The following is a 22,560-nucleotide window of genomic DNA, read 5'->3' as shown; positions in this document are numbered from 1 at the left end:
CAGGTAGAGCCAAAAATAATATATTGGCTCAGGAGCTTTTTGAGGCTCACTCATTACAATCCTAACATGACTGTACTCTAGACTGTACTTTTTATTCCTAGTACAGACATTCCTGTTATTTTGTAATTGGTTTGGTTTCCACCAAAATCAGTCAAACATCATAAAAGCTTTATTAACTGTTCAGGCAAGGTTTTTATAAGTAACAACATTCCTAATGCTCATACAAGTGTAAAAATAGGTTAACCACATTAAATTGTCAACGCAATAAACCACTCATTGTTTAATGACAAAGACTTAATGTTTTTTTTTTTTTTAAGATTATTAACTGTCGCACAAGTGCAAATTAAGTTATCCACGCTTGATAAGACAATAAAACTAAAGTATTACATTTAAAAGGGGCATATTACAGAAAATTTACTTCACTTTCTGAAAATGTGTCTGTGAGCGAGAGTTTCCAATTTTGCCAAATTGTGCCATAAATGTCGGAGGATTATGGGTAAATTAGCCAGTGGTGGCCGAATGCAAGCAGCGTTCATTTGCAGTCTGGACGCTCCTGCTTTCCAGAAGTCTCCAAGGACACCACAAAAGCGATCGATTTATAGATCGTCACTTTTGGGGGGAAAAGATCCACGAGAGGGATCGGAAAAGTCGCTGATGTAGCGTCAAAGTCAATAAGTTTTCAACACATTGTAACACCCTTGCCACGCCTCCAGTCGTCATGCTAAGAAAAGTCATATTCAGCTTTAGCATTAGACAGAACTGCCCCTCCCCCCCAAACCGAGTGATTTGAATCCATGTGACGTTGATGTTAATGTTACTGTGAAGCACTTTCTTTTGAAATTAGTTTTCACGTACAAAACAAGCAATTAATTATTTGTGTGATGTAATGCATTGCGGCTGTGCGAATTGCCAAGTTTCGTGCAACTTTGGAAGCTTTTTTTGCCAATAAACCCAAGTGTCTGTATGTGTATATCCGTCAGCACGGTACCCAGGTGGCCTCACAGTTCTGAAATTCAGGGTTTGAAACTCTAATTATGCCAGGAGTCAGCAAGCATAAAGACTCGACATTTTGACCGTCTCCCTTATAAAAACAAAAAACATCAGGAGCAACAAGACCATTTTGACATCTAAAATGAGGATAACACTCCATAGGTGTGAATGTGACTGTTAATGTTTGGTATGCTAGGCTGAACGCTATAGAAAATGAACTGATGGATGTTTACGTCAGTGTTTATGTAAATACTGAAGATAATTTAGAGTCTTGGGTGAACCTAGCATGTTTTTTGGAAGCTGGAGAAGTCACACAAGCACAGGGGCAAAACATGAAAATTCAGCACAGGAAGGCCCCGTGCCAACACTCGAAGCCAGTGGTTGTTACGAGGCGGCAGCGCCTAACCACTCAGCAAGCGTAATGTCACAGGCTTACACTTGTGTGTCAAAAGGACTGGTGGGAAAAAAGAGTATTAAAACAACAATGCATAGACTTTGCGCTAGCCCTCTTTCTATCCCTCTCTATCTCTCTATCACTCTCTATCCCTCTCTATCTGTCTGTGTTTATTTCTCCGTCTGCTGGACGTGAGGCATCCCCGCTACATGCTAATGCCTACATGCAGGAATGCGTGGCGGCAGGCCAAGGTCTTCTGCGGGGTACACATGTACCCATTTTTAAGATTTTAACCGATTTCTAAAATGCTAGAGCCCCCCCCCCCCTCCCCCCCCCACACACACACACACACACATGTTGAGGAAAAAAAAGTAACGTGAGTGCTTATAGTACGTGGTGTACTCAAGATGACACCACACACATAACCATATCTCTCGTAGTACCAAGACTGACCTGTGAGAGGCAGAATCCAGACTGCCAGAAAATACGAAGAAGGAATAGTAGTAGTAGAAGAAAAAAAACTAGCTATGGCTAACTGTGAGCTGAACTTCACTGCAGTTGCAAACTCGTCTCTAGCGCAAGCTTCGGGTCTCTTCCTGATTGGCTATCGTTCCGATTCAGAAGAGAGAATTTTAGTTGGGAAATTGTAGAAAATCTTAAGTACAGCGACAATTTAGTTGGAAATTGTCCAAAATGAGGGACATTTTAGTTAGCAACTGTAAAAAAAACAAAAACAAAAAACAAGTCAAGCACAATGGAAAATGTTGTTATTAATTGTACATATTTTAGGCAAGCAAGATAAGTCAATAGGAAGTTGTGCAATTTTTTTAGCATTACGGAGAATTTAGATGGAAATTGTACAAAATGTTAGAAGTTGTACATGTTAAGCATGAGGGAATATTTTGTTGGTATTTGTATATAATGTAAAGCACTAGGGAGAATTTATTTGGAAACTGTTCAAAATGTTAACTATGAAGGGGAATTTAGTTAGAAACTGGATAAAATGTTAAGTACAAGTATAAATTCAGTTGGAAATTGTTTATAATGTTAAGTATAAGAGAGAATGCAGTAGAAAATTGTAAAACCTCTTCAGCATGAGGGAGAAATTAGCAGCTGTACAAAATGTTTAGAACAAGGGAAAATGTAGTTACAAAAGCTGAAGCACGGGGGACAATTCAATTGGAATTTGTACTAAAACTCTAAGTACGGGGGAGGATTTTGTTGGCAATTCTACACTTTTTTAAGCACTGGGGTTGGGGGGGGGGGGGTAATCAGTCGGAAATTGTTCAAAAATGTTTAGAACGAGGGAGAATCTGACAATCGGGCCTTTGCTTACTTTAATGGCAAGGGAGTGAATATGCTCAAATTCGTCCCCATTGTAGCTACAGTATGTTTACAGATGTTCATGACAGCGACTGTACACAAACACGGCATGACCTTTTGAGTGTCGTGTTCTGCGACAGAGCGGCTTTCTTGCCTTTGTTTTTTTGTTTGTTTTTTCTACGTCTCGTCCTGTAATGAAGGCCAGCAGCCAAGGCGCTTGATGACAGGCTTTTCCCACTGGGGGGTTTCCTGCTCAGGTCATCTTGCATGAGACGCTGTGCCGCGGCGTCGGTGCTGTCATTATGTTTGTTTTTGTTGTGGAGCCACGATGATGAAGATGATCATGGTGTGTGTCCTCGCTAATCTAAAAAATAATTGATGTTGCATTTGACTGCTGCTGCATTCCAATGCATGACTTAACTAGTCACTAAACAGTGTAATTTTTGAAATGCCCCATAACTATAATGGGATGATTCTGATCAATGTTTTCCTTGTTTTAGCACTTTTAATCCCATATATCAGAGAGACTGAAAGAATATATTTTATTGATTATCAGAGTCTGAAAGAAGTTTTAATTTGAAAGTATCATGTGATAGGGCTGCACGATATTTTGTTTGAGCAATGGTATCGTGATTGTGTGCAACATCACATCGAAGGGTCTGCTGCGATGTTGGTGTACTGTACAAGATTTTCCTCATGTTTTTGAGATTTTAGGGTGAAAGCTGCAGCTGGCTACTAGTGTGAGCTGAATGAGTGGCATCAATAGGGAAATTAAATGCCAATATTTTGAGGGTAACAGCCCATCAGCAACATAATGAAAAAAACTTGAAAATTATGAACTATGACCTGAACTAGTTCATTTTAAGAATTTTGAACTGAACTTTGAACTAGTTCGTGTACAAAATGAACTTTCCCAACACTGATCCTGTATTATTTCACACTGCAATATATATTGCAGTGTGCAGCCCTATATCGTGCAGCCCTTGTGTGTCAATATATATATATTGGCGGCACGGTGGACGACTGGTTAGAGCGTCAGCCTCACAGTTGTGAGGACCTGGTTTCAATCCCCGGCCCCGCCTGTGTGGAGTTTGCATGTTCTCCCCGTGCCTGCGTGGGTTTTCTCCGGGCACTCCGGTTTCCTCCCACATCCCAAAAACATGCATCAATTGGAGACTCTAAATTGCCCGTAGGCGTGACTGTGAGTGCGAATGGTTGTTTGTTTCTATGTGCCCTGCGATTGGCTGGCAACCAGTTCGGGGTGTACCCCGCCTCCTGCCCGATGACAGCTGGGATAGGCTCCAGCACGCCCGCGACCCTAGTGAGGAGAAGCGGCTCAGAAAATGGATGGATGGATGGATGGAAGACTTGTAAGTCATAAATAAAAAACAATGCAATGAAAAGCAGTATGTATGATGGTAACTGAGCGTGCCTTTTTGTGCGTGACTATGCGTTGTTACCCTTTTGCCTAACCTAGTTTATTGCGCCCCATCCGTAACCTCAACTATTGGGACCGTCGTAAACTGAGAACCCCCTGTAGTACGCAAAGAGTTCTTTGTCTCATCCTCCATTGGTAAATGTGGATTTTATTCCATTCCCGAGGTTTGCGGTCAAGCCCTTAAACTCTGGGGAATACATTACGTCTGGAACTTTAGAGGATACGGGAATAAGGGGAGGGGTGGATGGTTGTTTTTTTGGGGGGGGGGGATGGGTTTAGAAAAAGGGGACAGGGAGGGAAAGGGAGCAATGCGGTCAACTGGCCTAGAAAAAGGATGGTCTGTGTCGTCTTTGAGGCTACTGTGAGCACTGTGGCACGTGGCAATGCACAATAAAGATGCACAATAAAGACTCGTACCATATCATTATTTCAGTCAAAGTGAATACATTCACTATCTTAGCAGCTTGGAATTGATTCATGTGTAATGGAAGCCCTGAAAATCTCGAAAACCTAAATTTATAATCCTGTGGAAGAGCATTTCACAGGCTGGCTTTTGTAGCATAGCTTAGCTTTTCTCACCGTGAAGGCCAAACATGGTTTTACTAGAGGAATAAAGCCGCAGATTCTTGGCCAGGACAGTACACATGTTCAAAGAACTCTCTTGAGTACAGGGAAAAAAAACATGAATAAAGAGATGATGAACTGGCATGTTTGCTTGCTCTTGTCAGCTAACATTAGCTTATGTGCATGGTTCTTAGTTCAGCATTAGCATCAACTGGTAACGTATGGTGTATATTGTAAAAAATGTAATAAAATTTAAAAAGACTAACTCATGAGTATTTTATGTTTATTGGTACAAGGATTATGCTGGAATAATGCTGAAATCCGGTGAAAGTGAGAAAGCCTGCTAGCAGCTAAAAGGCTAGCTAAACCAATGCAATTGTATTCCTCGGTATTTGGGATTTGTTTCTCTTCAAAGTGAGCTATAGAAAGTATATAGTAGGGAAAAATGATCTGTTCTGCTGCTCTTGCCAGCTAACATTATCTTAGCTGCCTTGCATGTTGATTAGCGCAGCCCTAGCATCAACTGATGACTTTATTTGAAGAAGAATAGGATCTCCGCATTTTTAAAAATAAAGAGAGAGACAATGTACGCTATAGTGTATTTTATATTTTGGATATGAGGGATTATGCTGAAATCCAGTGGAAGTGAGTATGGTCGCTGGCGGCTAAACGCTAGCTAAACTCAGTTGAATTTTATTCCTTTTTCTTTGAAATTTGCTTCTTTCAACGGTGAATGAAGTGTCCAAAAGTAAAAGCATTATAGACTGATATAGGAAGACCAACATAAATAATGTGGTGATTAAACACTGTTTTCCCACTTCTATTGGCTAAAATCAGCTTAGCTAGCTGGCGTACTGCTTAGCCCGATGCTAAAAAAATAATAATAATTTTGTCATTATAGAGTATTGTTTGTAGAATTTTGAGACGAAGGAAATGAATTCCAATTTGGAATAAGGCTGTAACAGCAAAATGTGGGGAAAGTAAAGCTCTGGGAATACTACAGATTTGCTTTAAAAGAGAGCAAACCAGCAGTCAATTACTAACATCCAATTATCAATGCCTCATCTTTGCATTGCAGTGCCTACAGGAACTTCACAGTGTGTTTCTACCCATTAATATAAACCTAACATTCTCTGTGGGAAATTTGCCTAGCGCTGGTTTTGTTTTTCGAGACGCTTTAGGAAACATGTCTGCGTTTATTTGTCGAAAAAAAAAAAAAAAAAAAAAGATCCTGTGTCCGTATATGCAACGTGCTCCGGCCATTATCTCGTAATCTGCGACATCGGGTAAACGTTTCCTCAGGAAATACGAGATTCCGACATCGCATCCCTGGATAATCAGTGGCTGCGGACAAAAATATGTGGATATTGTATGTGCGTGTGAGTGGAAGACGACTCAGCAGGGACATGGAAACCTGCAAGTGTGTTTGCCAGTGGAAAGACCTTCATAGACAGGCCAAGGAGAATGAATCACTTCAATTTCTCCCTCTGTGTGACCCCACCTTTGCTCATCTCCTCATCTCTTGTCCGAGTAAACTAAAGTGCTTCTAAAAAAAATAAAAAGAGGAAAAATAATGACTAAATTTAACACTCACGCTTTCTGTGTGGGTCCGATTCAAGTTTCTCACTTTCCAGGCGACAGGATGGCCTTAACGAAAGGGGTGCCCTGGTTATATACACTTAACTGGCCTTAAGAAACTGCTATTAGTCATTGAATAACAAGTTACCTTACATCTCGCCAAATAGTGAGCCGACCTACTGTTCATTCACTCAACTGCAGAGAGTACCGTTTATCTGAAGGAGGCATCAAGTTTCACCCAAATCCAAATTCTTGGCCCGCTGTCCAAAGACTGGTCGGAAGAGAATTGTTACAAGGGCAAAGTAAATGCATGACTGCCTAGCTGTTATTTATATTGTGTAAATGCTTTCGTACGGGGGACACTGCTGTCCATTGATTGGTCTACAGCAGGGCTGTCAAACATACGGCCACCGGGCCAAAACCGGCCCGCAATGGGGTCTAATCAGGCCTACGGATGAATTTGAAAGTGAAAAAATACAAAAGACATTGTGGTGGTGGGGACTAAGGATAATTTTGAGAATTATTATGCTTCTGTAAAAAATGGAATGGTAATAATTCCTTGTTCTTCATAAATGGATTAAATTTTAAAGGGCAATAGGAGGTTTTACGGTTCTGAATACCTGTGACTTAAGTACAATCACTGTGATCAGTTATTATGCGCACATTGTAGATGACAAACTGAAGCAGAATATTAAGAAATCTGAGGATGTTTTGTAAAATGATTTTTAAAAAATCATTAAATATAATGATTTTACTAATGTATTTGTTTTGCATTCAAACAAAGAGAAAAAAAATATTCTTATATCAGGTATGTTAGCGGCAGGGTGACTGACTGGTTAGAGCGTCTGCCTCACAGTTCTGGGGACCGGGGTTCAATCCCCGGCCCCGCCTGTGTGGAGTTTGCATGTTCTCCCCGTGCCTGCGTGGGTTTTCTCCGGACGCATCCCGAAAACATGGGTGGTAGGTTAATTGACAACTCTAAATTGCCCGTAGGTGTGAATGTGAGTGCGAATGGTTGTTTATGTGTATATGCCCTGCGATTGGCTGGCAACCAGTTCAGGGTGGACCCCGCCTCCTGCCCTATGATAGCTGGGATAGGCTCCAGCACTCCCACGACCCTAGTGAGGATAAGCGGCTCAGAAAATGGATGGATGGATGGATGGATCAGGTATGTTTGGATTTTAGTTGTCCCGTCCCTTTGACATCAAATTAGGTTTTATGTGGCCCTGAACTACAATGAGTTTGACGCCCCTGGTCTACAGTGAATGGTAACAATGGGAAATGGAATCGAGTGGTAAAAAGTGTGTCTCTACAAACTGGTCTTCAAATACAGGACTGGTGGCCGTCTTGCTTTTAAACTGACACGCGAGCCCCCTTTCTGAGTTTATAACAAATCCCAGCATGTAGCGCCATCCCACAAAGATGCTTCTCAAGTACATTATGATCAGGCGTATAACATTTCTCTCCCAGCCATTACTCATGCTGAGACATGTGTGCATACACATGTCCACATATCCATATCCACATACAGTATCCGCCCATGCTCAAGGTCACATGCGGCCGGTCAGCACCACTTAAGTGGTCCGCATAAGTATACGTTTGACTGTAAAGAAAATGGCCACACCATGCCTCATCTCCTTCTCATCATTGTGATTTGGGAAGTTCAAAGGGTTTCCTTTGCGGCGTCTCACCAGAGCTTAGACAACTTCAAACGCATATGTTTGCTCTTATGTGAACTGCTGGACGTTTAGCAGCTCCACAGGAAGGAGGCCCAAGTGCTTTTATGCGCCCGTGTCAAGAGCATAAGCGTGGCCGGGCTAACGGGATGTAGCGTAGCTGTGTGACCGCGGTGTGACGGCGGCTTTGACTAACACCTGCGATGTTTGGTTTGTTGTTCTAAGACACATTAATATACATTTAGCCTCATATACATTGTACTTTGTACTTCTAACTAAATAGATTGCCGATACATAATGGCCATATGTTTAGTGCAGTTTAGAACAAAAGAGTTCATCCCAGTTAGGACAAGTGGGTCCAGTCCAGTTTAGGACAACAGAGTCCAGTTCTGAGCAACAGATTGCAATCCAATTTATTTTATTGATTTGGTTGCTCATACGCGGCACAGTGAATGACTGATTAGCACATCTGCCTCACAGTTCTGAGGACTTGGGTTCAAATCTGACCTCGCCTGTGTGGAGTTGGCGTGTTCACCCCGTGCCTGCGTGGGTCATATTGTACTGAGCAGACAGACCATATCCCCCATGTCGCCAAGTTCAATTTGCTGTTCTATGGTTATTGTTACGCTTTTCCTTGCCATCGCAAATTGTCCAGTGGTATTTATTTTTAGTTGAGTTTGGTGTGGAAGAACACACCCATCAAGGGAAAAATCCAAAACAGTTTTTCTGGTCATTTCCATGATAACTGGTAGCCGTTATGCTTTCAGCTGCATGCCATTTACGTTAGCATCGGTGCACTAAAGTTAGTCTGTGTAAGCAACTGACGTCTAATTGACTGTAATATAAGCAGACAGACTCTTTCCTATTGTCTTCAAGTTCCATTTCCTGTTCTATGGTTATTGTTACACTTCCATAACCATGGGGAAAAAAACTATTAGCAAGCTTCTCTGGTCATTTACATGCTAGTTCCTACCCACTATGCTTTTATTTACATGCTAATTATCAATTTCCTGCTCTATGGTATGTGTTACAATTATCTTTCCCTCTTTTGTTGCAGTACTTTTGTCTCCGTCACGCAGTCTACTGAAACATGGTTGCAGCATTTGCCATTTGTTGCGCATTGACAATGATGTAGCATTTTCACCTGGCTTCCATTAAACGTAAGTTATGTAGTTGCTTTTGATGGTGCCTTGAAGCCACCAAGCCAATAAACCTTCCAAAACTGATGCTCTTCTTTCCATGGCAGCTGTTAATCTGCAGAGGACGAAGTAACTCACATATGTGCAAAGTCTCAAGTCTTAACCTTCAAATCCCGAGTTACTTTAGCAAAACTCACGTGTACACACTAGCTTTCAAGCAAGTCGAGTTAAGTCATTACTTGGGTTAAGCAAGTCATGAGTCAAGTCATACAGTCTTGCTCAGTCAAAACTTATTTAGAGTCGCACACGAGACACTTTGCGCTCAGTGTTTGTACTTGCGTTAGTTAGGCATACTAACACATTCACAATCACAAATCTTCAATTGTCCAAAATCAGTCTTTGTATTGTCAATTAGTTTCTTGTCTTCTCAATTAAACGCATAAAGCATAAACATAAAGATGTATTCATGTTTGACCAGCGACTCTTATAAACGCTTTCTATACTCTTAAATACTTTTTAAACTGTTAAACGTAAGATGTAATGCACAGTCGTACTGTACACTACGTACATTTTATTCCTTGTAATGTGTTTTATTGAATTTATTCATTTTTTTTTTAGCTTTGTTTTAGACTAGAAAGCATTTATCTAACCACCAAAAAACATTACAGTATGCACTCAAAATCCTGCGATAAGGCATATTTATTTTTACACTATGTATCTTGAAAATGAATATTTTAAAATGTAATAGGCAAGACTTGTCAAGTCATGGAGTTCAAGTCTAAGTCAAGCCGAGTCGCATGAATACCAAGTCGAAGTCAAATTGCGTCTCCGTCAAGTCTTAAATAATAAATACATTTTAGCCAAGCAAGTCCCATGTCCTCAAGTTGGCAAATGAAGTCTGACTCCTATCTCAGCTTATTTGTCCATCTGTCTCATTCCTTCAATATGTCCTTTTCTCCACGCTGTGGGAAAACGTGTGGGGTGCATCAAACGCGAGCTCCTCTGTGATTCACGCGCAACTTGCTCCCGCAGACGGAATAAATTAAAAATAAGTTAATGCCGACGCTGCTGTGACTCACCCCCGTGCGTTTTCTTATCATAGACTCTGCTTAGCCGTCATTTCCACGCAAAAAACTAAATCGTATGTGGACTTGACTCACATGTGTCACATTCGCTTCCTGTAATTTGTGGTCCCTATTGTTCCCATCTTGCCCTTTTATTGCAATCCCCTGCTTGTGTCTTTGGGTGAAAGGCGCGTGCACCCTGGCTTAAATAGCTGCAGTGAGTCACGGCTCTCTGTTTACCACAAGTTGTGGCAGTTTGCTGACTGGTCACGGCGATAATGTCGGAAAGACCTTCACACCTGAGTGCCGTCACGTTGCCGATAAACTGATGCATTTTCCACTATATTTGTCCATCTGTCTACTGGGGCTTTTTGTGGGTGTACATCACTACATTGCTCGCATTTTTTAAAATGTAACCTCCACGCAGGAGCTAATGTGTTTATTTGTGTCAATTTATCGTTCCTGACTTCAGCTCGTTGTCCACAAGTGTGTTTTGATTTATGGAGGTGGGGATCTTCTTCTTCTTCTTCTTATTATTATTTTTTTGTCGAGGGGTACCAGTGATAGCGAGACTGTCCGCCTGTCCATTCAACTGTGTATCCATCCATCCATCCATCCATCCATCCATCTGTCAATCCATCATGTAGTGGAAAGCGTCATGGCTAATGACTAGTTTAAAAATTACCATGAAAATAACTCCTGTGCCTTCAAATGGCAAGTAGTTTAACTATTTTAGTTGTCTTCAGCGATATTATGCAGTGTTTGATTTTTTTTTTCCATTTCTGTTTTCTAGATTTATAATTCGACTCCATTATTATTGTTATTATTTTCCATTTTCCTTGTTTAGAATGGGAAGTACAACGCGCGCGTGTGTGTGTGTAGCCATAGAGACGACAACTACTACTCATGTCAGGCGTCTGTTTGTGTTTGCACATGTCAAACACTACGGGCTACCTGGTTTATGCACACACACAACACAGACTGCGTGTACTAGTATCACGTTTGCTTTTCACACCGCAGTGTTGACCAGACAAACGCCACAATGTCCCGGCAGAGGTGGCGGTCTCTTACCTATGATGGTCACAGGTTTGATCCCCACTGCTGTGTAAGAATGATATTCAGTACACCGCTAACTCTGTGAGTTCGTCAAAATACAAGCTGTGGAATTTGGGTGAGTTGGCTGCTTCAAAACAAAAAGAATGGTTTAATGGTGAATCCTTGAAATGATCATCAAACTTTGACACCTTACTCTGCTCACATTGGAATGAATTAACTACTTGACAATTTATCGTCACCCATCTGTATCAAATACCTGCTGCCAGTTGGGGCTCCATTGGGCCCTGGAATATGCACAAAAAGAGCTGCTTCAAACCAAAATGGCAGACTTCATTAACTATTTCGGTCATGGGTCCTTGAGACCTTTTCGTGCATCCTGTTACGACCCAATTTTGTGTTCATTTGTGAAACTGGTAAATGTTTTCCTCAATGTAACCAGGATGGCTACTAAATTCTTTACATACTGTACATTTTCAACAGTATAGACCCGCTTTCGAAAATTGGTGCGTCGTGTAAACCTAGACAAGTGTCTATTTATGACTAGTTCCCATTGATTGTTTTTATTGTCTCTGCTTACTTTGAATCTTCCATTTATTCGCTCGAAGGGACACAAAAGTACTTATTATTATTCCTTTATGTGAGAAACGTGTGTCGGTAGAGTGGCAGCTGCATGATGATGTGGTTTGGCTGCAGCCTTCCCAGCAGTATGAGCTGATTTCACCAGCGTGGAGGGATAAATATAAACTTTCTCCGCGTGTCTGCTTCTGCAGTGCAAGCCACCATGCTCCTCGGTTTGTAACTTAGTTCGCCACACTGTCATTATTTACCTACACAAGGTTTTTATTTTGTATTATTATTTTTTTTAGCCACCCATCTGTTTTTACGCAAGTTCAGGAGTACAGAAATGCTTTGTCAGCGAGTCTTTTCGGTGCAACCCGTCATCTCGGCGGCTAACGTTTTAGCTTCGCTCGCTGGTTGCAGGGATGCTGTGGGGAAAGGGGTTATTGTTCTTCTATGGGAGTTTGAGTGGGATGAGCATAGTGGAGCCCCCCCACCAACACATGAAAAGTCATGATGACAAAGTCAGAGCTTCAAAAATGAACCGCTTGTAAATGTATCACAGATGACTGAATTGGGATCATCATAGAATACATAAAACTTTTTGGGAATTGTAAAAACAAAACAAAACAAACAAACAAACAAAAAAACCAAAAGGCTGTTTACGAAAACAACATATTTCACCCTATAATGGGTGGATGCATTTATTTTGTCAACTCCAGAGTACATAGGCTAAGGTGTTTATTAGGTGGAAGGCCTGTATTTATACAAATGTATTTTATAATATTAAACAATATTCTATGTGATTTATAATTTCTCCCACAAAAAAGATATGTATATTTACCTGTAAAATACGCATGTATTATTATAACATGATTTACTCAAACTGAACAATGTAAAATGATATTAAATTGTACAATATGATTTATGTTGTGATTATTGAATTAACTACAAAATGATTTAAAATAGTATATTATATAGGACATAGTTTCACATGATTAAGTGCACAACTGCAGAGTGTACTGTGTTTAATATTGGAAAGGCATTTATTGGGGTGGGCTTTATATGTACAAAAGCATTTTCATAATAAAGTAATATTAAACATTATATGTGGCTTACACAAATAAATTATAGTGTATATTAACATATTCCATACATTATAGCATCATTATTTAGGGTACACAACTCAAATATTTAAAATAATGAATATCAAAATATAAAAAATGTATTATAACACAATTATTTAATTAATTCAAATAAATAATTTGAAATAATATATTTCAAACACAAAATATAATGTGTATTCTAATATGACTATTCACTCAACTGAAGAGAGTACCACAAAATCAAATGGGGTTACAGTGTATATTGGGGGGAGGGAACTATAACATATAATTAGTCAATATTATATTACTACCTAAATTACTTACTTAAATTCCACTGTACACGTTACAGCTTTACAGATGCCACATCTATTCTGTAATTGGGTATGCTCCATAACCGCTTGCAATGCTCTCATTAAATGTCTCCTTAGTTTAAAAAAAACAATGTAAAATTTAAAATCCCACCTGAAGTGCATTCTGTTGCATTCCCCCCCCCCCACCTGCAGACCAAGCTCCCCGTGCTGCTGCTGGGCCGCTCGTCGGACCTGAGGCCGGGCGAGTTCGTGGTGGCCATCGGTAGCCCCTTCTCCCTGCAGAACACCGTCACCACGGGAATCGTCAGCACCACCCAGAGGGGAGGCAGGGAGCTGGGCCTGAGCAACTCCGACATGGACTACATCCAGACAGACGCTATTATCAATGTACGTAGTCTGTGCATTATCAACTTTTATACATAGTGAGACCCCAAAAATATTGACATAATTTTTTTTTTTTTCTTGACAGTATGGCAATTCCGGTGGACCTTTGGTCAATCTGGTAAGATTTTTTATTTTTTATATTTTTTTAAAGACTTCAAGTATGGAAAACCGTTTGAGGATTTATCGTAGTCGACATCGCATTGACCGATCCAAACCATTCGGACTTCGAGTCTCATGGCCTAGATTGAAATGATTCAATTCATTCCATAACATTTCGTTTCAGTGTGAGCTCTTCATCATTCACACGTAATTTCTACACAAATTTCATTCTCTATTTTTTATTGTGTTTGACACGTCTAGATCATGAAACATGTTCCACGTCAAATTGACCCAGGAACATTAAGTGCTTTTCCTGAAAAAGGAACGTTAACAACAGGAGCCTTTTAATCGTACTTTTAGGACGGTGAGGTGGTCGGAATCAACACGTTAAAGGTGACCGCCGGCATTTCTTTCGCCATTCCCTCGGACAAGATCCAGCAGTTCCTGGCGGAGTCCTATGACAGACAGTCCAGAGGTGAGTTGAAGTTCCCTTTTGGTGGCTGACACTTCATGAACAATGGTGTGTGTGTGTGTTTTTTAATAAACAATTTTAAAACAGCTCCTTGGTTTATTAATAACATACCTATGACATGCTTTATGTACGCATACAGTATGCCATCTATTTGAAGGAGGACTGAATTTACCCATGGGATTTAAAAAAAAAAAAAAAAAAAAAAAAAAAAAGGATCTACCTAATCTATCTTAATCCCTCTATGGGTGTGGCGTAAGAATCTTCCCCCAGCCTAGTTTCCAAGTCATGGGCGGAGAATCTCGGTCTGGGGGCGCTATTATGTTAAATTTGTCGGATTGTGACATCTTAATTTGCTCATAGAAAGATTTTCAGAAACAGGCAACTAACAAACTGGTTACTTGGTTGTTTAATTTCACACTTGAATGGGCGGGCAGACACTCTAGTGACCTAACTATTTGTATACAAGCTATTAAAAAGTAAATTTTCCGTGATATGTCCTCATTAACATGAACAAATACAGTGAGTTTGGCGAGTCCCGTGGTGTTGTAAAATTTAACAGCTTGCGTCAAGCTAAGAAAAACAACTAAGGAGATTGGTGGAGAACTGTCCAAGGCGTTTATTAAAAACCGGAAGGAAAGTGGTTAACCAGCATCTTCCAGTGAGGAATATGGTTGGGGGGCGGGAGGCGGGGGCTGTGTTTAGTAGTGACTGTTAAATTATTTCCACAAGCATGTTGTGAAGAGAACTGGTGGGATTACGATTTAACAGCTGTGTTGTCTTTAGGAAACCACTTGTCATCAGTGAAGCGAATTGGAGAGGGGGGGAAGGTGGCAGTTAAATGTTGATGATTGTGTTTGGCCCTGTTCTAAAGTGACGGGTGCATCGGATAACTTTAGTGAGGCCAAATGTCATGTTTAGTGCCAACTGTACAATGATCCTTCAGGTTGTAGTTTTATGCTCTGGACTGGTTTCAAAAAATCCAGTCAGATTCTTCAGATTATGCGAAGGCCAAAAATATGAGGTCAGCAGGATATACTAAATGTTCCAATATGCCAGCATAATGGCATGATGCAAACCCAAAGAGAATCTCTGGAAAATAATTTACGCAGTGTACCAATTCTCCCTTCATCAATAAGAATGCTTGTCCAAAAGAAATCACCGTAAGCATGGACAGAAATAAAATGCTCTATAAACGTCGGCATACATAACTCGACCTCCGAAAAGGTTTAAGTGAAGCATTAGCAAAAGGGGAAAACCATTTTTATGATTCGATCATGATTCAGATTCAAATACCCATTATCAATCCAACAATTGATCAGTGCAGATTTTACTCTTATTGTTAGACTACTAAATACTAAATAATGAATTAGAATGTCAGATTTGCCAGAAAATGTTGCTCATCATTGCAAATACCCGGAGAGGAAGGCCCGAACTGAGATCTGAACTGTTCTGCAAAGTTACAAATCCTTTTGACTAACTCACCAAGAAACAACCAGCAATCGAAACAATACCTCTCACCTTCTTGCTTGGTTGGTGGAGGTAATAAGACAGGTTGATAGGCGGCAGCCCGTCGAGCAGACTGAAGCTGACGTCGTTGTGTTCACGCCCTTCTGCAGGTACGGCAGCTCCCAAAAAGAAATACATCGGCGTGAGGATGATGACTCTCACTTCAGCGTACGTTACGCTCGCCTATACATCATACATTACCTGCATGATTGATGACTCTATTTTCTGCATAGTTCCTTTTTTATTCAATACATCTCTTTTCCTTTTTTTACGCATGTCTACAGAATGGCCAAAGAGCTGAAGAGCCGACATCGAGACTTCCCTGACATCACCTCTGGCGCTTACGTCATGGAAGTCATTGCGAAGACGCCAGCTGCAGTGTAAGTGATAGTTTTCACACATGCCTCCTGAAGGAATCAACACATTTTGGAGTAAAGAGTTCACAGAGCACTCATTGAAGTACATGTGCATGCAAAGTGACGTCAAGAGAGTTATGGGGGTACTTTAAATTGCAGTAAAATGAAAGCGACGGGGGTTGTCTTATTCTGTGCGTATGTTAGCAGGCTCCTTCCTAGTTCGACTGGACCGTACTATGTTTTATTATGGTTCAGGGGGAAAGTTTAATTGTGACTTGAATGCCAAAGGTTTACATTTTCAGGCCATGGATGGATGAAAAGATTCGAAAGATAAGATATATAGATCGATAGATTGATGGAGACATACATACATACATACAATTTATTCCCATGGGGAAATTCTGTCATCCTTCCATTAGCTCACATACACATAAAAAGACACTGGATGGATTGGATAGATGTATAGATGGACAGATAGATACACTGTATGTTATTTTGTGCAAAGTGGGACTTGAAAAACAGTGTTGTCTGGTTTTGTGTAAACGGTGGATAAATACCGGAGCTTCTGTTATGGCTTGAAACAGGCTAACGTGGGTCTTTGCTGATTGGCCAGATCATGTGACTCACTTAAGCAACCAAATACGGTTCTGAGCTCGATTAAAAACTAAAAACCCGTGGCTCCCACCAACAACAAACCACGGGTGTGAGCCCTCCCCTCTCGCCATGGCTGCCCCCGCCATTCCAGCAGATGGGGGTGGGGAGGGGGAGGAGGGGGTTTGACAGACGCTGAGATCAGCCGATTCCTCCAAAGCCTTATGCAGGAGGGCTCCTCTCCACGCTGCGGTTTGCTCGTCTCTGGCCTACCAGGCCCCATTAGTGTCTATTATCCACGCTTTTATGCACAATAACATATCTGTGGTGCACTTTGATGCTTTAAAAGAGGAGTGCGTGAGCTCACTGTAGAGAACCTTCTATTAGTCTGATGGGCTACAGAACAGGGTTGCAATAGCCTCGGAAGAGGCCTTTGGCACCACTAGTCAAGTCTCAAAATAACACTTAATGATATATAACGTAACTAAAGTAATGTATACCTACATAACGGCTCTAATTTGGATAAGTGAATTTAAAACAACCACTGTATTGCACAAAGATTACATCCCTACAGCTTATGCACACTTAACTCTCAGAATAGAATGGAAAAGAATAAAATAGAAAAGCCTTTATTGTTGTTGCATAGTGGACAATGAAATGGCTTGCTTTAGAAATAAATGTAGTCAATTAACTCAGTTTTAATGTCATAGAAACCCATTTAAATGTGCTACGATATGACAGCGTTGTGACGTAATATGAAATCCACCAAAGCTTCTAGTACACGTTTTAGAAATAAAATGCACAGATAAATGGTCATAAAGTAATTAAGAATAAACTTAATAAATAAAGGAAAATAAATACTACTGGGAACAACCTTATTTATGTATATATATATTTATTCAACCTCTATTTCACCAGGTAAAGCAATTGAGAATACAATGCCAACTTGACAGCAGGGCAAAACAAAAGTGCAAATAACACTGAAAAAAAGAGGCTCTTAATTTCCGGTTGCACATGATTAAAATGTGGTCATTATCCCCATCTTTCTTTTATAAAACTCAGTATATGATATATGTTAGGTTAACACATTTTAATCATGTGCAACCGATGTACGTGTTCAAATTAAGTCGATTCAAAGAGCTGTTTTTTGTGATACAAAAAAAGAACTGTACTGATGTACACAGTATATACACAAACCATAAAATAAAACATAAAAACATTGATGTTGAACGCTATTAAGAGATGAGAGAGAGGAGCAAGATAAAAATCTCCTTTGCCCAGTCGAGGTTGGCGGGATCATGGACGTTGCGGTCACAGCGTGCATGGCGTCACTCACGTTTGCGTCACGCGGAGTTTGACATCAAAGAAGCAACTGCAGTTTTCAAACAGCCAAAGGTTCTTCAGAGGACATGTTAATCCTCTAGATCATATATGTCAAACTCAGGCCTGGGGGCCAAATTTGGACCGCGATGCAATGATATTTGGCCCGCAAGACCATATTAAATGTGTATTAGAACTGGCCCGCCAGATAGCACATGTGCCACTATTGCAAATTCCAGAATGCTTTGCTAGTGTGTTGGCCCATCGGTCTCGGCCGGCGAGCGCCCCTTCCCTTTCTGTTGCAGTCGTTAGCAACTATGCTACCAGTCTCCTCGAGGAAATTTACACTTCCCCTTCCCAAAAATGGCCAAACGAAAGATGGAAAACAGTTCACTTCCAAGACAGGTGGGAGGCAGATTGTCTGTTCACTAAAGTAAAAGACATGTGCGGAGCAACGTGGCTGTAACACAGAATATAACAATTTAATTAATGTTTTTTTGAATGCCTTTTATCAACTCCTAGGAAGGGACTGTTAATAGTTTGAGGTTTGGATTATTATTGAAGGACATTCGTATTTTTTTGGGTTGTTTTGTTGTTGGCCTTTGAAGAAAGATTTACATAAAAAAGAAAGGTAGTTGGAGATAGATAAATAGAAGATAGAGAGACAGAAGAATTCATGTTATCTATTTAAATAAAAAACAACAAACAAATACCACTGATGTCTTTTATTGCAAATGTGATTTCTCGTGATTATAATATTAGAGTTTGTTTATTCCAGATTCAGTGTTTAAGCAAAATTTCAGTTTGTTGTCATATGCTAAACTTTAACGCTGCATTTCCGCAGAAAAGGGAAAAATACATATCGCAGTGATTTTTCATTAAATATTGAGTTTGGCCCGCGACGTTGTCCCAATTTTAAATTTTGGCTCACAGTGAATTTGAGTTTGACAGCCCTGCTCTAGACCAAAACATGAGTGGATAAATGGATCCATGGATGAGCAAAACAATACATCAACCTCATGTTTTTACCCATTAGAAATAAGGGGGGAAATCTTGCTCATAAATCATCATCATAATAATCATCATTATTGCAAAATTAAAAATACACAGAAGATGTCTATCCCTCATTCGTAGCTAATAATAACTAGAGTAGTGGTTACTGTACTGTGCTTCATACTTTATATGTAGTACAGAGTGAAATGTCTATTGTTCAACCTTAGAAATTACACAATTAAAAAAAGAATAGATTTTCCCTTAAATTTAAATTATCATACAATTAAAATAAACCAATATAAACTCTACAATCAATACAGAGTTGTGGTTGATGTGTATAAGATGATAATAAAAATACACAATCAAAGAATGATTGAATTTCAAAATTTGTTTATTTAATGATTAAAATAGTTATCAAATTAAAAGATCAACAAACTTGTATTTTCCCCTTTATACATAATACAGAGTCAAATAGAATTTCTTTTACTACACCATTCAGTAAAACCATTGAGTTTTAATCGAAACCAGTATGGTAAACAGCTGACGGTCATTGCCCATCCAAGATAATGAGCTTCTGTCCATCGTGGACAATCCACAGCATCTACTGCACAGCACTGTCTCCAGGCCATCTATCCATCCATCCATCGCCAAGAAATGTGAAAAACGTCCGCGGAGCCACACTGACTGCCAGCTTCCTTCTCTGTCTTCCAGCGGCGGCCTCAAAGAACACGACGTGATCATCTCCATCAACGGCAAGCGGATCTCCACGGCCAATGACGTCAGCGCCGCCGTCAAAAAGGACAAAAGCCTCAAAGTGGTGGTGCGCCGCGGAAACGAGGACGCCATCCTCACCGTCGTTCCCGTGGAGATCGACCCTTGACCTTCACTCCAGTTAAAAATGTAGCCAGGTTTTACTCATCACCAGTGGACTACCTGGTGGTAGTGGGGGGTGGGGGTGGGGGATCCTATGGACACGCCATCCTCCTGTGAGTTGCCAGGTTCTGGAACATTCTGGCGATATGCCTTGAAAATGAGCGACTGTACGGATTGCTGTAAAAAGCCATGCTGTACTTCCTGTGTGTGTGTGTGTGTGTGTGTGTGTGTGTGTGTGTGTGTGTGTGCGTGCGTGCGTGTTGTGTGGGTTGTTTGGTTTTAATTTTTCTACTCTTTTTGGGTCACCACCAACAAATGAGAAGCTATTGTTGTCTGTCGACTCTCTTTTTAATATTATTGCTCAGTCAGGCCTTCCTCTGCACTTTTGTAGCTATTTAGAGACTCGCTGAGCACATCTACAGTAACGTGTATAATTATTGTGTTCTAACCTTTTTTTATTGAAAAAAAAAAAAAAAAGTACTGTAGAATATTTTGTTGATTACGTGACGTTTGATGGAAATAAATGGTTTCGCCTTTGGTTTTTGAAGCAGTTTGCTTTCAATTGAATTCACATGTAAAATGTCATGAATTAAAGTAAAATAAACTACTGTCTAATATAAAATCATTTTTTTATTATTTTAAAAAATGACTAAAAATAGTATACAAATATATAAATACTAAAAATGGAACAATTTAAGGAAGAATAATGAACAAAACCCAAAACAACCAAAATAAGATGAAATAAATATCCCAGAACAACTATTATTTATTGTTATATAATATTATTATTACAAATAAATCAAATTAAAAGAAATACAAATAAAATCTACCCATAACAACCACAATTATAACTAATAAAATTAAATTAAAATTAAAGAAAATATACCCAGAATAACCAAAGATTTTTTTTAAATAAAATCTCATCAGCACAATTTAAATAATTATAATTTAATTGTATTCAATACAAATCAGATCTTCCCATAACAAGCTCAGTAATGACTACAAGATAAAATATCATTTAAATTGAGGAAATAAAATTTACTCAGAAGGAAAAAAATTAATAACAAAATTAAATAAAAGTTATAAATAAATAAACATTAAACCAAAGAACATGCCAAATATTTATTTTAATGTAATTAAATAAAATAAATACAAATAAAATGATGTTCACCCAAAACGACCTCAGTAATAACTTCAACTTCAATTTCAATAAAATAAATCACATTTTGCCAGAACAACCAAAATATTCATTATAGTGTAATAAAATAAAATAATAATAAAGAAATAAAATATAATCTACCCAGAACCACCAAAATAAAATTAAAAATAAAGAAATAAAATTAAATCTACTCAGAATAACCTAAAAATTATTCTAATAAAATAAAATAAATAAAAATGTCCCCATAGTTTGATTGTGCACAAATTAAACCCATCACAATATGCCCTGAACTGAATTTCATGGCCTTCATACAGGTCTACATGGACCCACCAAATTCTTATTTTGTCAATTATGTTATTATATATAATAATTTATATATATAATTATATTATTTGATGAAAAACATTATTTGAGTGTTTGCCACTGCCTTCGCATTCAATTTGGATATCACAAAGCCATGAAATGAAACTTTCCGACCTTTGTATGGTCTTGCTTTGCTCCTCGCCTCGGTGTACATGTTGGTCGAGGGGCTCTGCAACAAAAGAGTCAAACCAAAGCTCCCTCCACCCAATTCAACGTTTTTTCGCTGACCGCACACATTTGGATGACCTTCCGATCACCACTACATACTGTATTCCTTTCCGTCCACAAAGAAAAATACTTTATAGATGTTTTAAGTGGCCCATAGGCATGTGTCATAAGCTTTAGTATTTAAGATATTTGTGGTTTGAAACTGGAAGGCAACAGCAAGAAGATGATTTGGTGCGTTTGCTGCCATTACATGGTTTACAGATGTAACTGCATCCGAATAATAATAATAATAATAATAATAATAATAATTACATAAGCACACAAAGTATGGAAAGCCATTCCAATTTATGGTGCATGTACTAGTACACTCTTTGTCCTCACCAGTATGACAATTTAGTATACTAGTAAAATAACTAAGGTGCACTAGTAGAAGAACTGTCTTACTAGTAATGTTTTTCCACTGGTAGTACCACTTTTGTCCTACTATTACCCAATTTAACTAGTATACTAGTAAACTACTGGGCTGTTCTAGTAACACTACTAGGCTGAACTTGTATACTGTATAAATATTTACATATATCATATGTACTTGAAATAGTCATTCCTATATTAGTTTGCCCCCCCGAGTTTAACTACCTTCCTGTAGTGATCTTGAGAAAGAAAAGTGGTTCAACCTACCCCAAGCTCTACCAGTAGGACAACATGTTACTAGCAAGGCAAAACTACTAGAGGACATTTTGGTGCTACTAGCAGTGTCCAGGAGGCCACTAGTGTGTGACACATGCCGAGCAGTTACGCCTAGTAGAACGACTAGTACGCACTAGTAGAAAAACTTAATAGTAACGTTTTTCCACTGCCTTCCATTACTGTATGTCATTTTTGCACGCCAGCCATACAACTTTGACATACTAGTAGGACAACTACATTTATTGGCGAGGCACAACTAGTGAGTTGTCTTACTAGTGAGGATTAGTAGTACTGGACATCGAGTAAGTCTTTTCATACACAAAGACAATCCAACAGTGAAATTATAGTTAAAAAATAAATCTACTGAAAATAGAACACGAGAAAGAGCAATA

The 22,560-nt window shown here is 39.3% G+C and overlaps 1 protein-coding gene across 1 annotated transcript in view; it reads left to right on the top strand.

The window, feature by feature from the left end:
* Positions 1-20,329, top strand: part of LOC133410040 (serine protease HTRA1A-like) — a 28,281-nt gene extending 7,952 nt beyond the window's left edge. Inside the window, exons 4-9 of the mRNA XM_061690764.1 lie at positions 13,390-13,584; positions 13,667-13,699; positions 14,041-14,155; positions 15,769-15,826; positions 15,943-16,038; positions 19,630-20,329. Coding sequence (XP_061546748.1) covers positions 13,390-13,584; positions 13,667-13,699; positions 14,041-14,155; positions 15,769-15,826; positions 15,943-16,038; positions 19,630-19,798 — 666 coding nt within the window. The 3' untranslated portion in view covers positions 19,799-20,329. The remainder of the gene's footprint in view (positions 1-13,389; positions 13,585-13,666; positions 13,700-14,040; positions 14,156-15,768; positions 15,827-15,942; positions 16,039-19,629) is intronic.
* Positions 20,330-22,560: the final 2,231 nt, after the last annotated feature.

This window comes from Phycodurus eques, chromosome 11, assembly GCF_024500275.1.
Source record: "Phycodurus eques isolate BA_2022a chromosome 11, UOR_Pequ_1.1, whole genome shotgun sequence".
Classification (NCBI taxonomy): domain Eukaryota; kingdom Metazoa; phylum Chordata; class Actinopteri; order Syngnathiformes; family Syngnathidae; genus Phycodurus; species Phycodurus eques.
The sequence above is the reverse complement of the archived record's forward strand: the minus strand, read 5'-3'. Positions and strand labels throughout refer to the sequence as shown.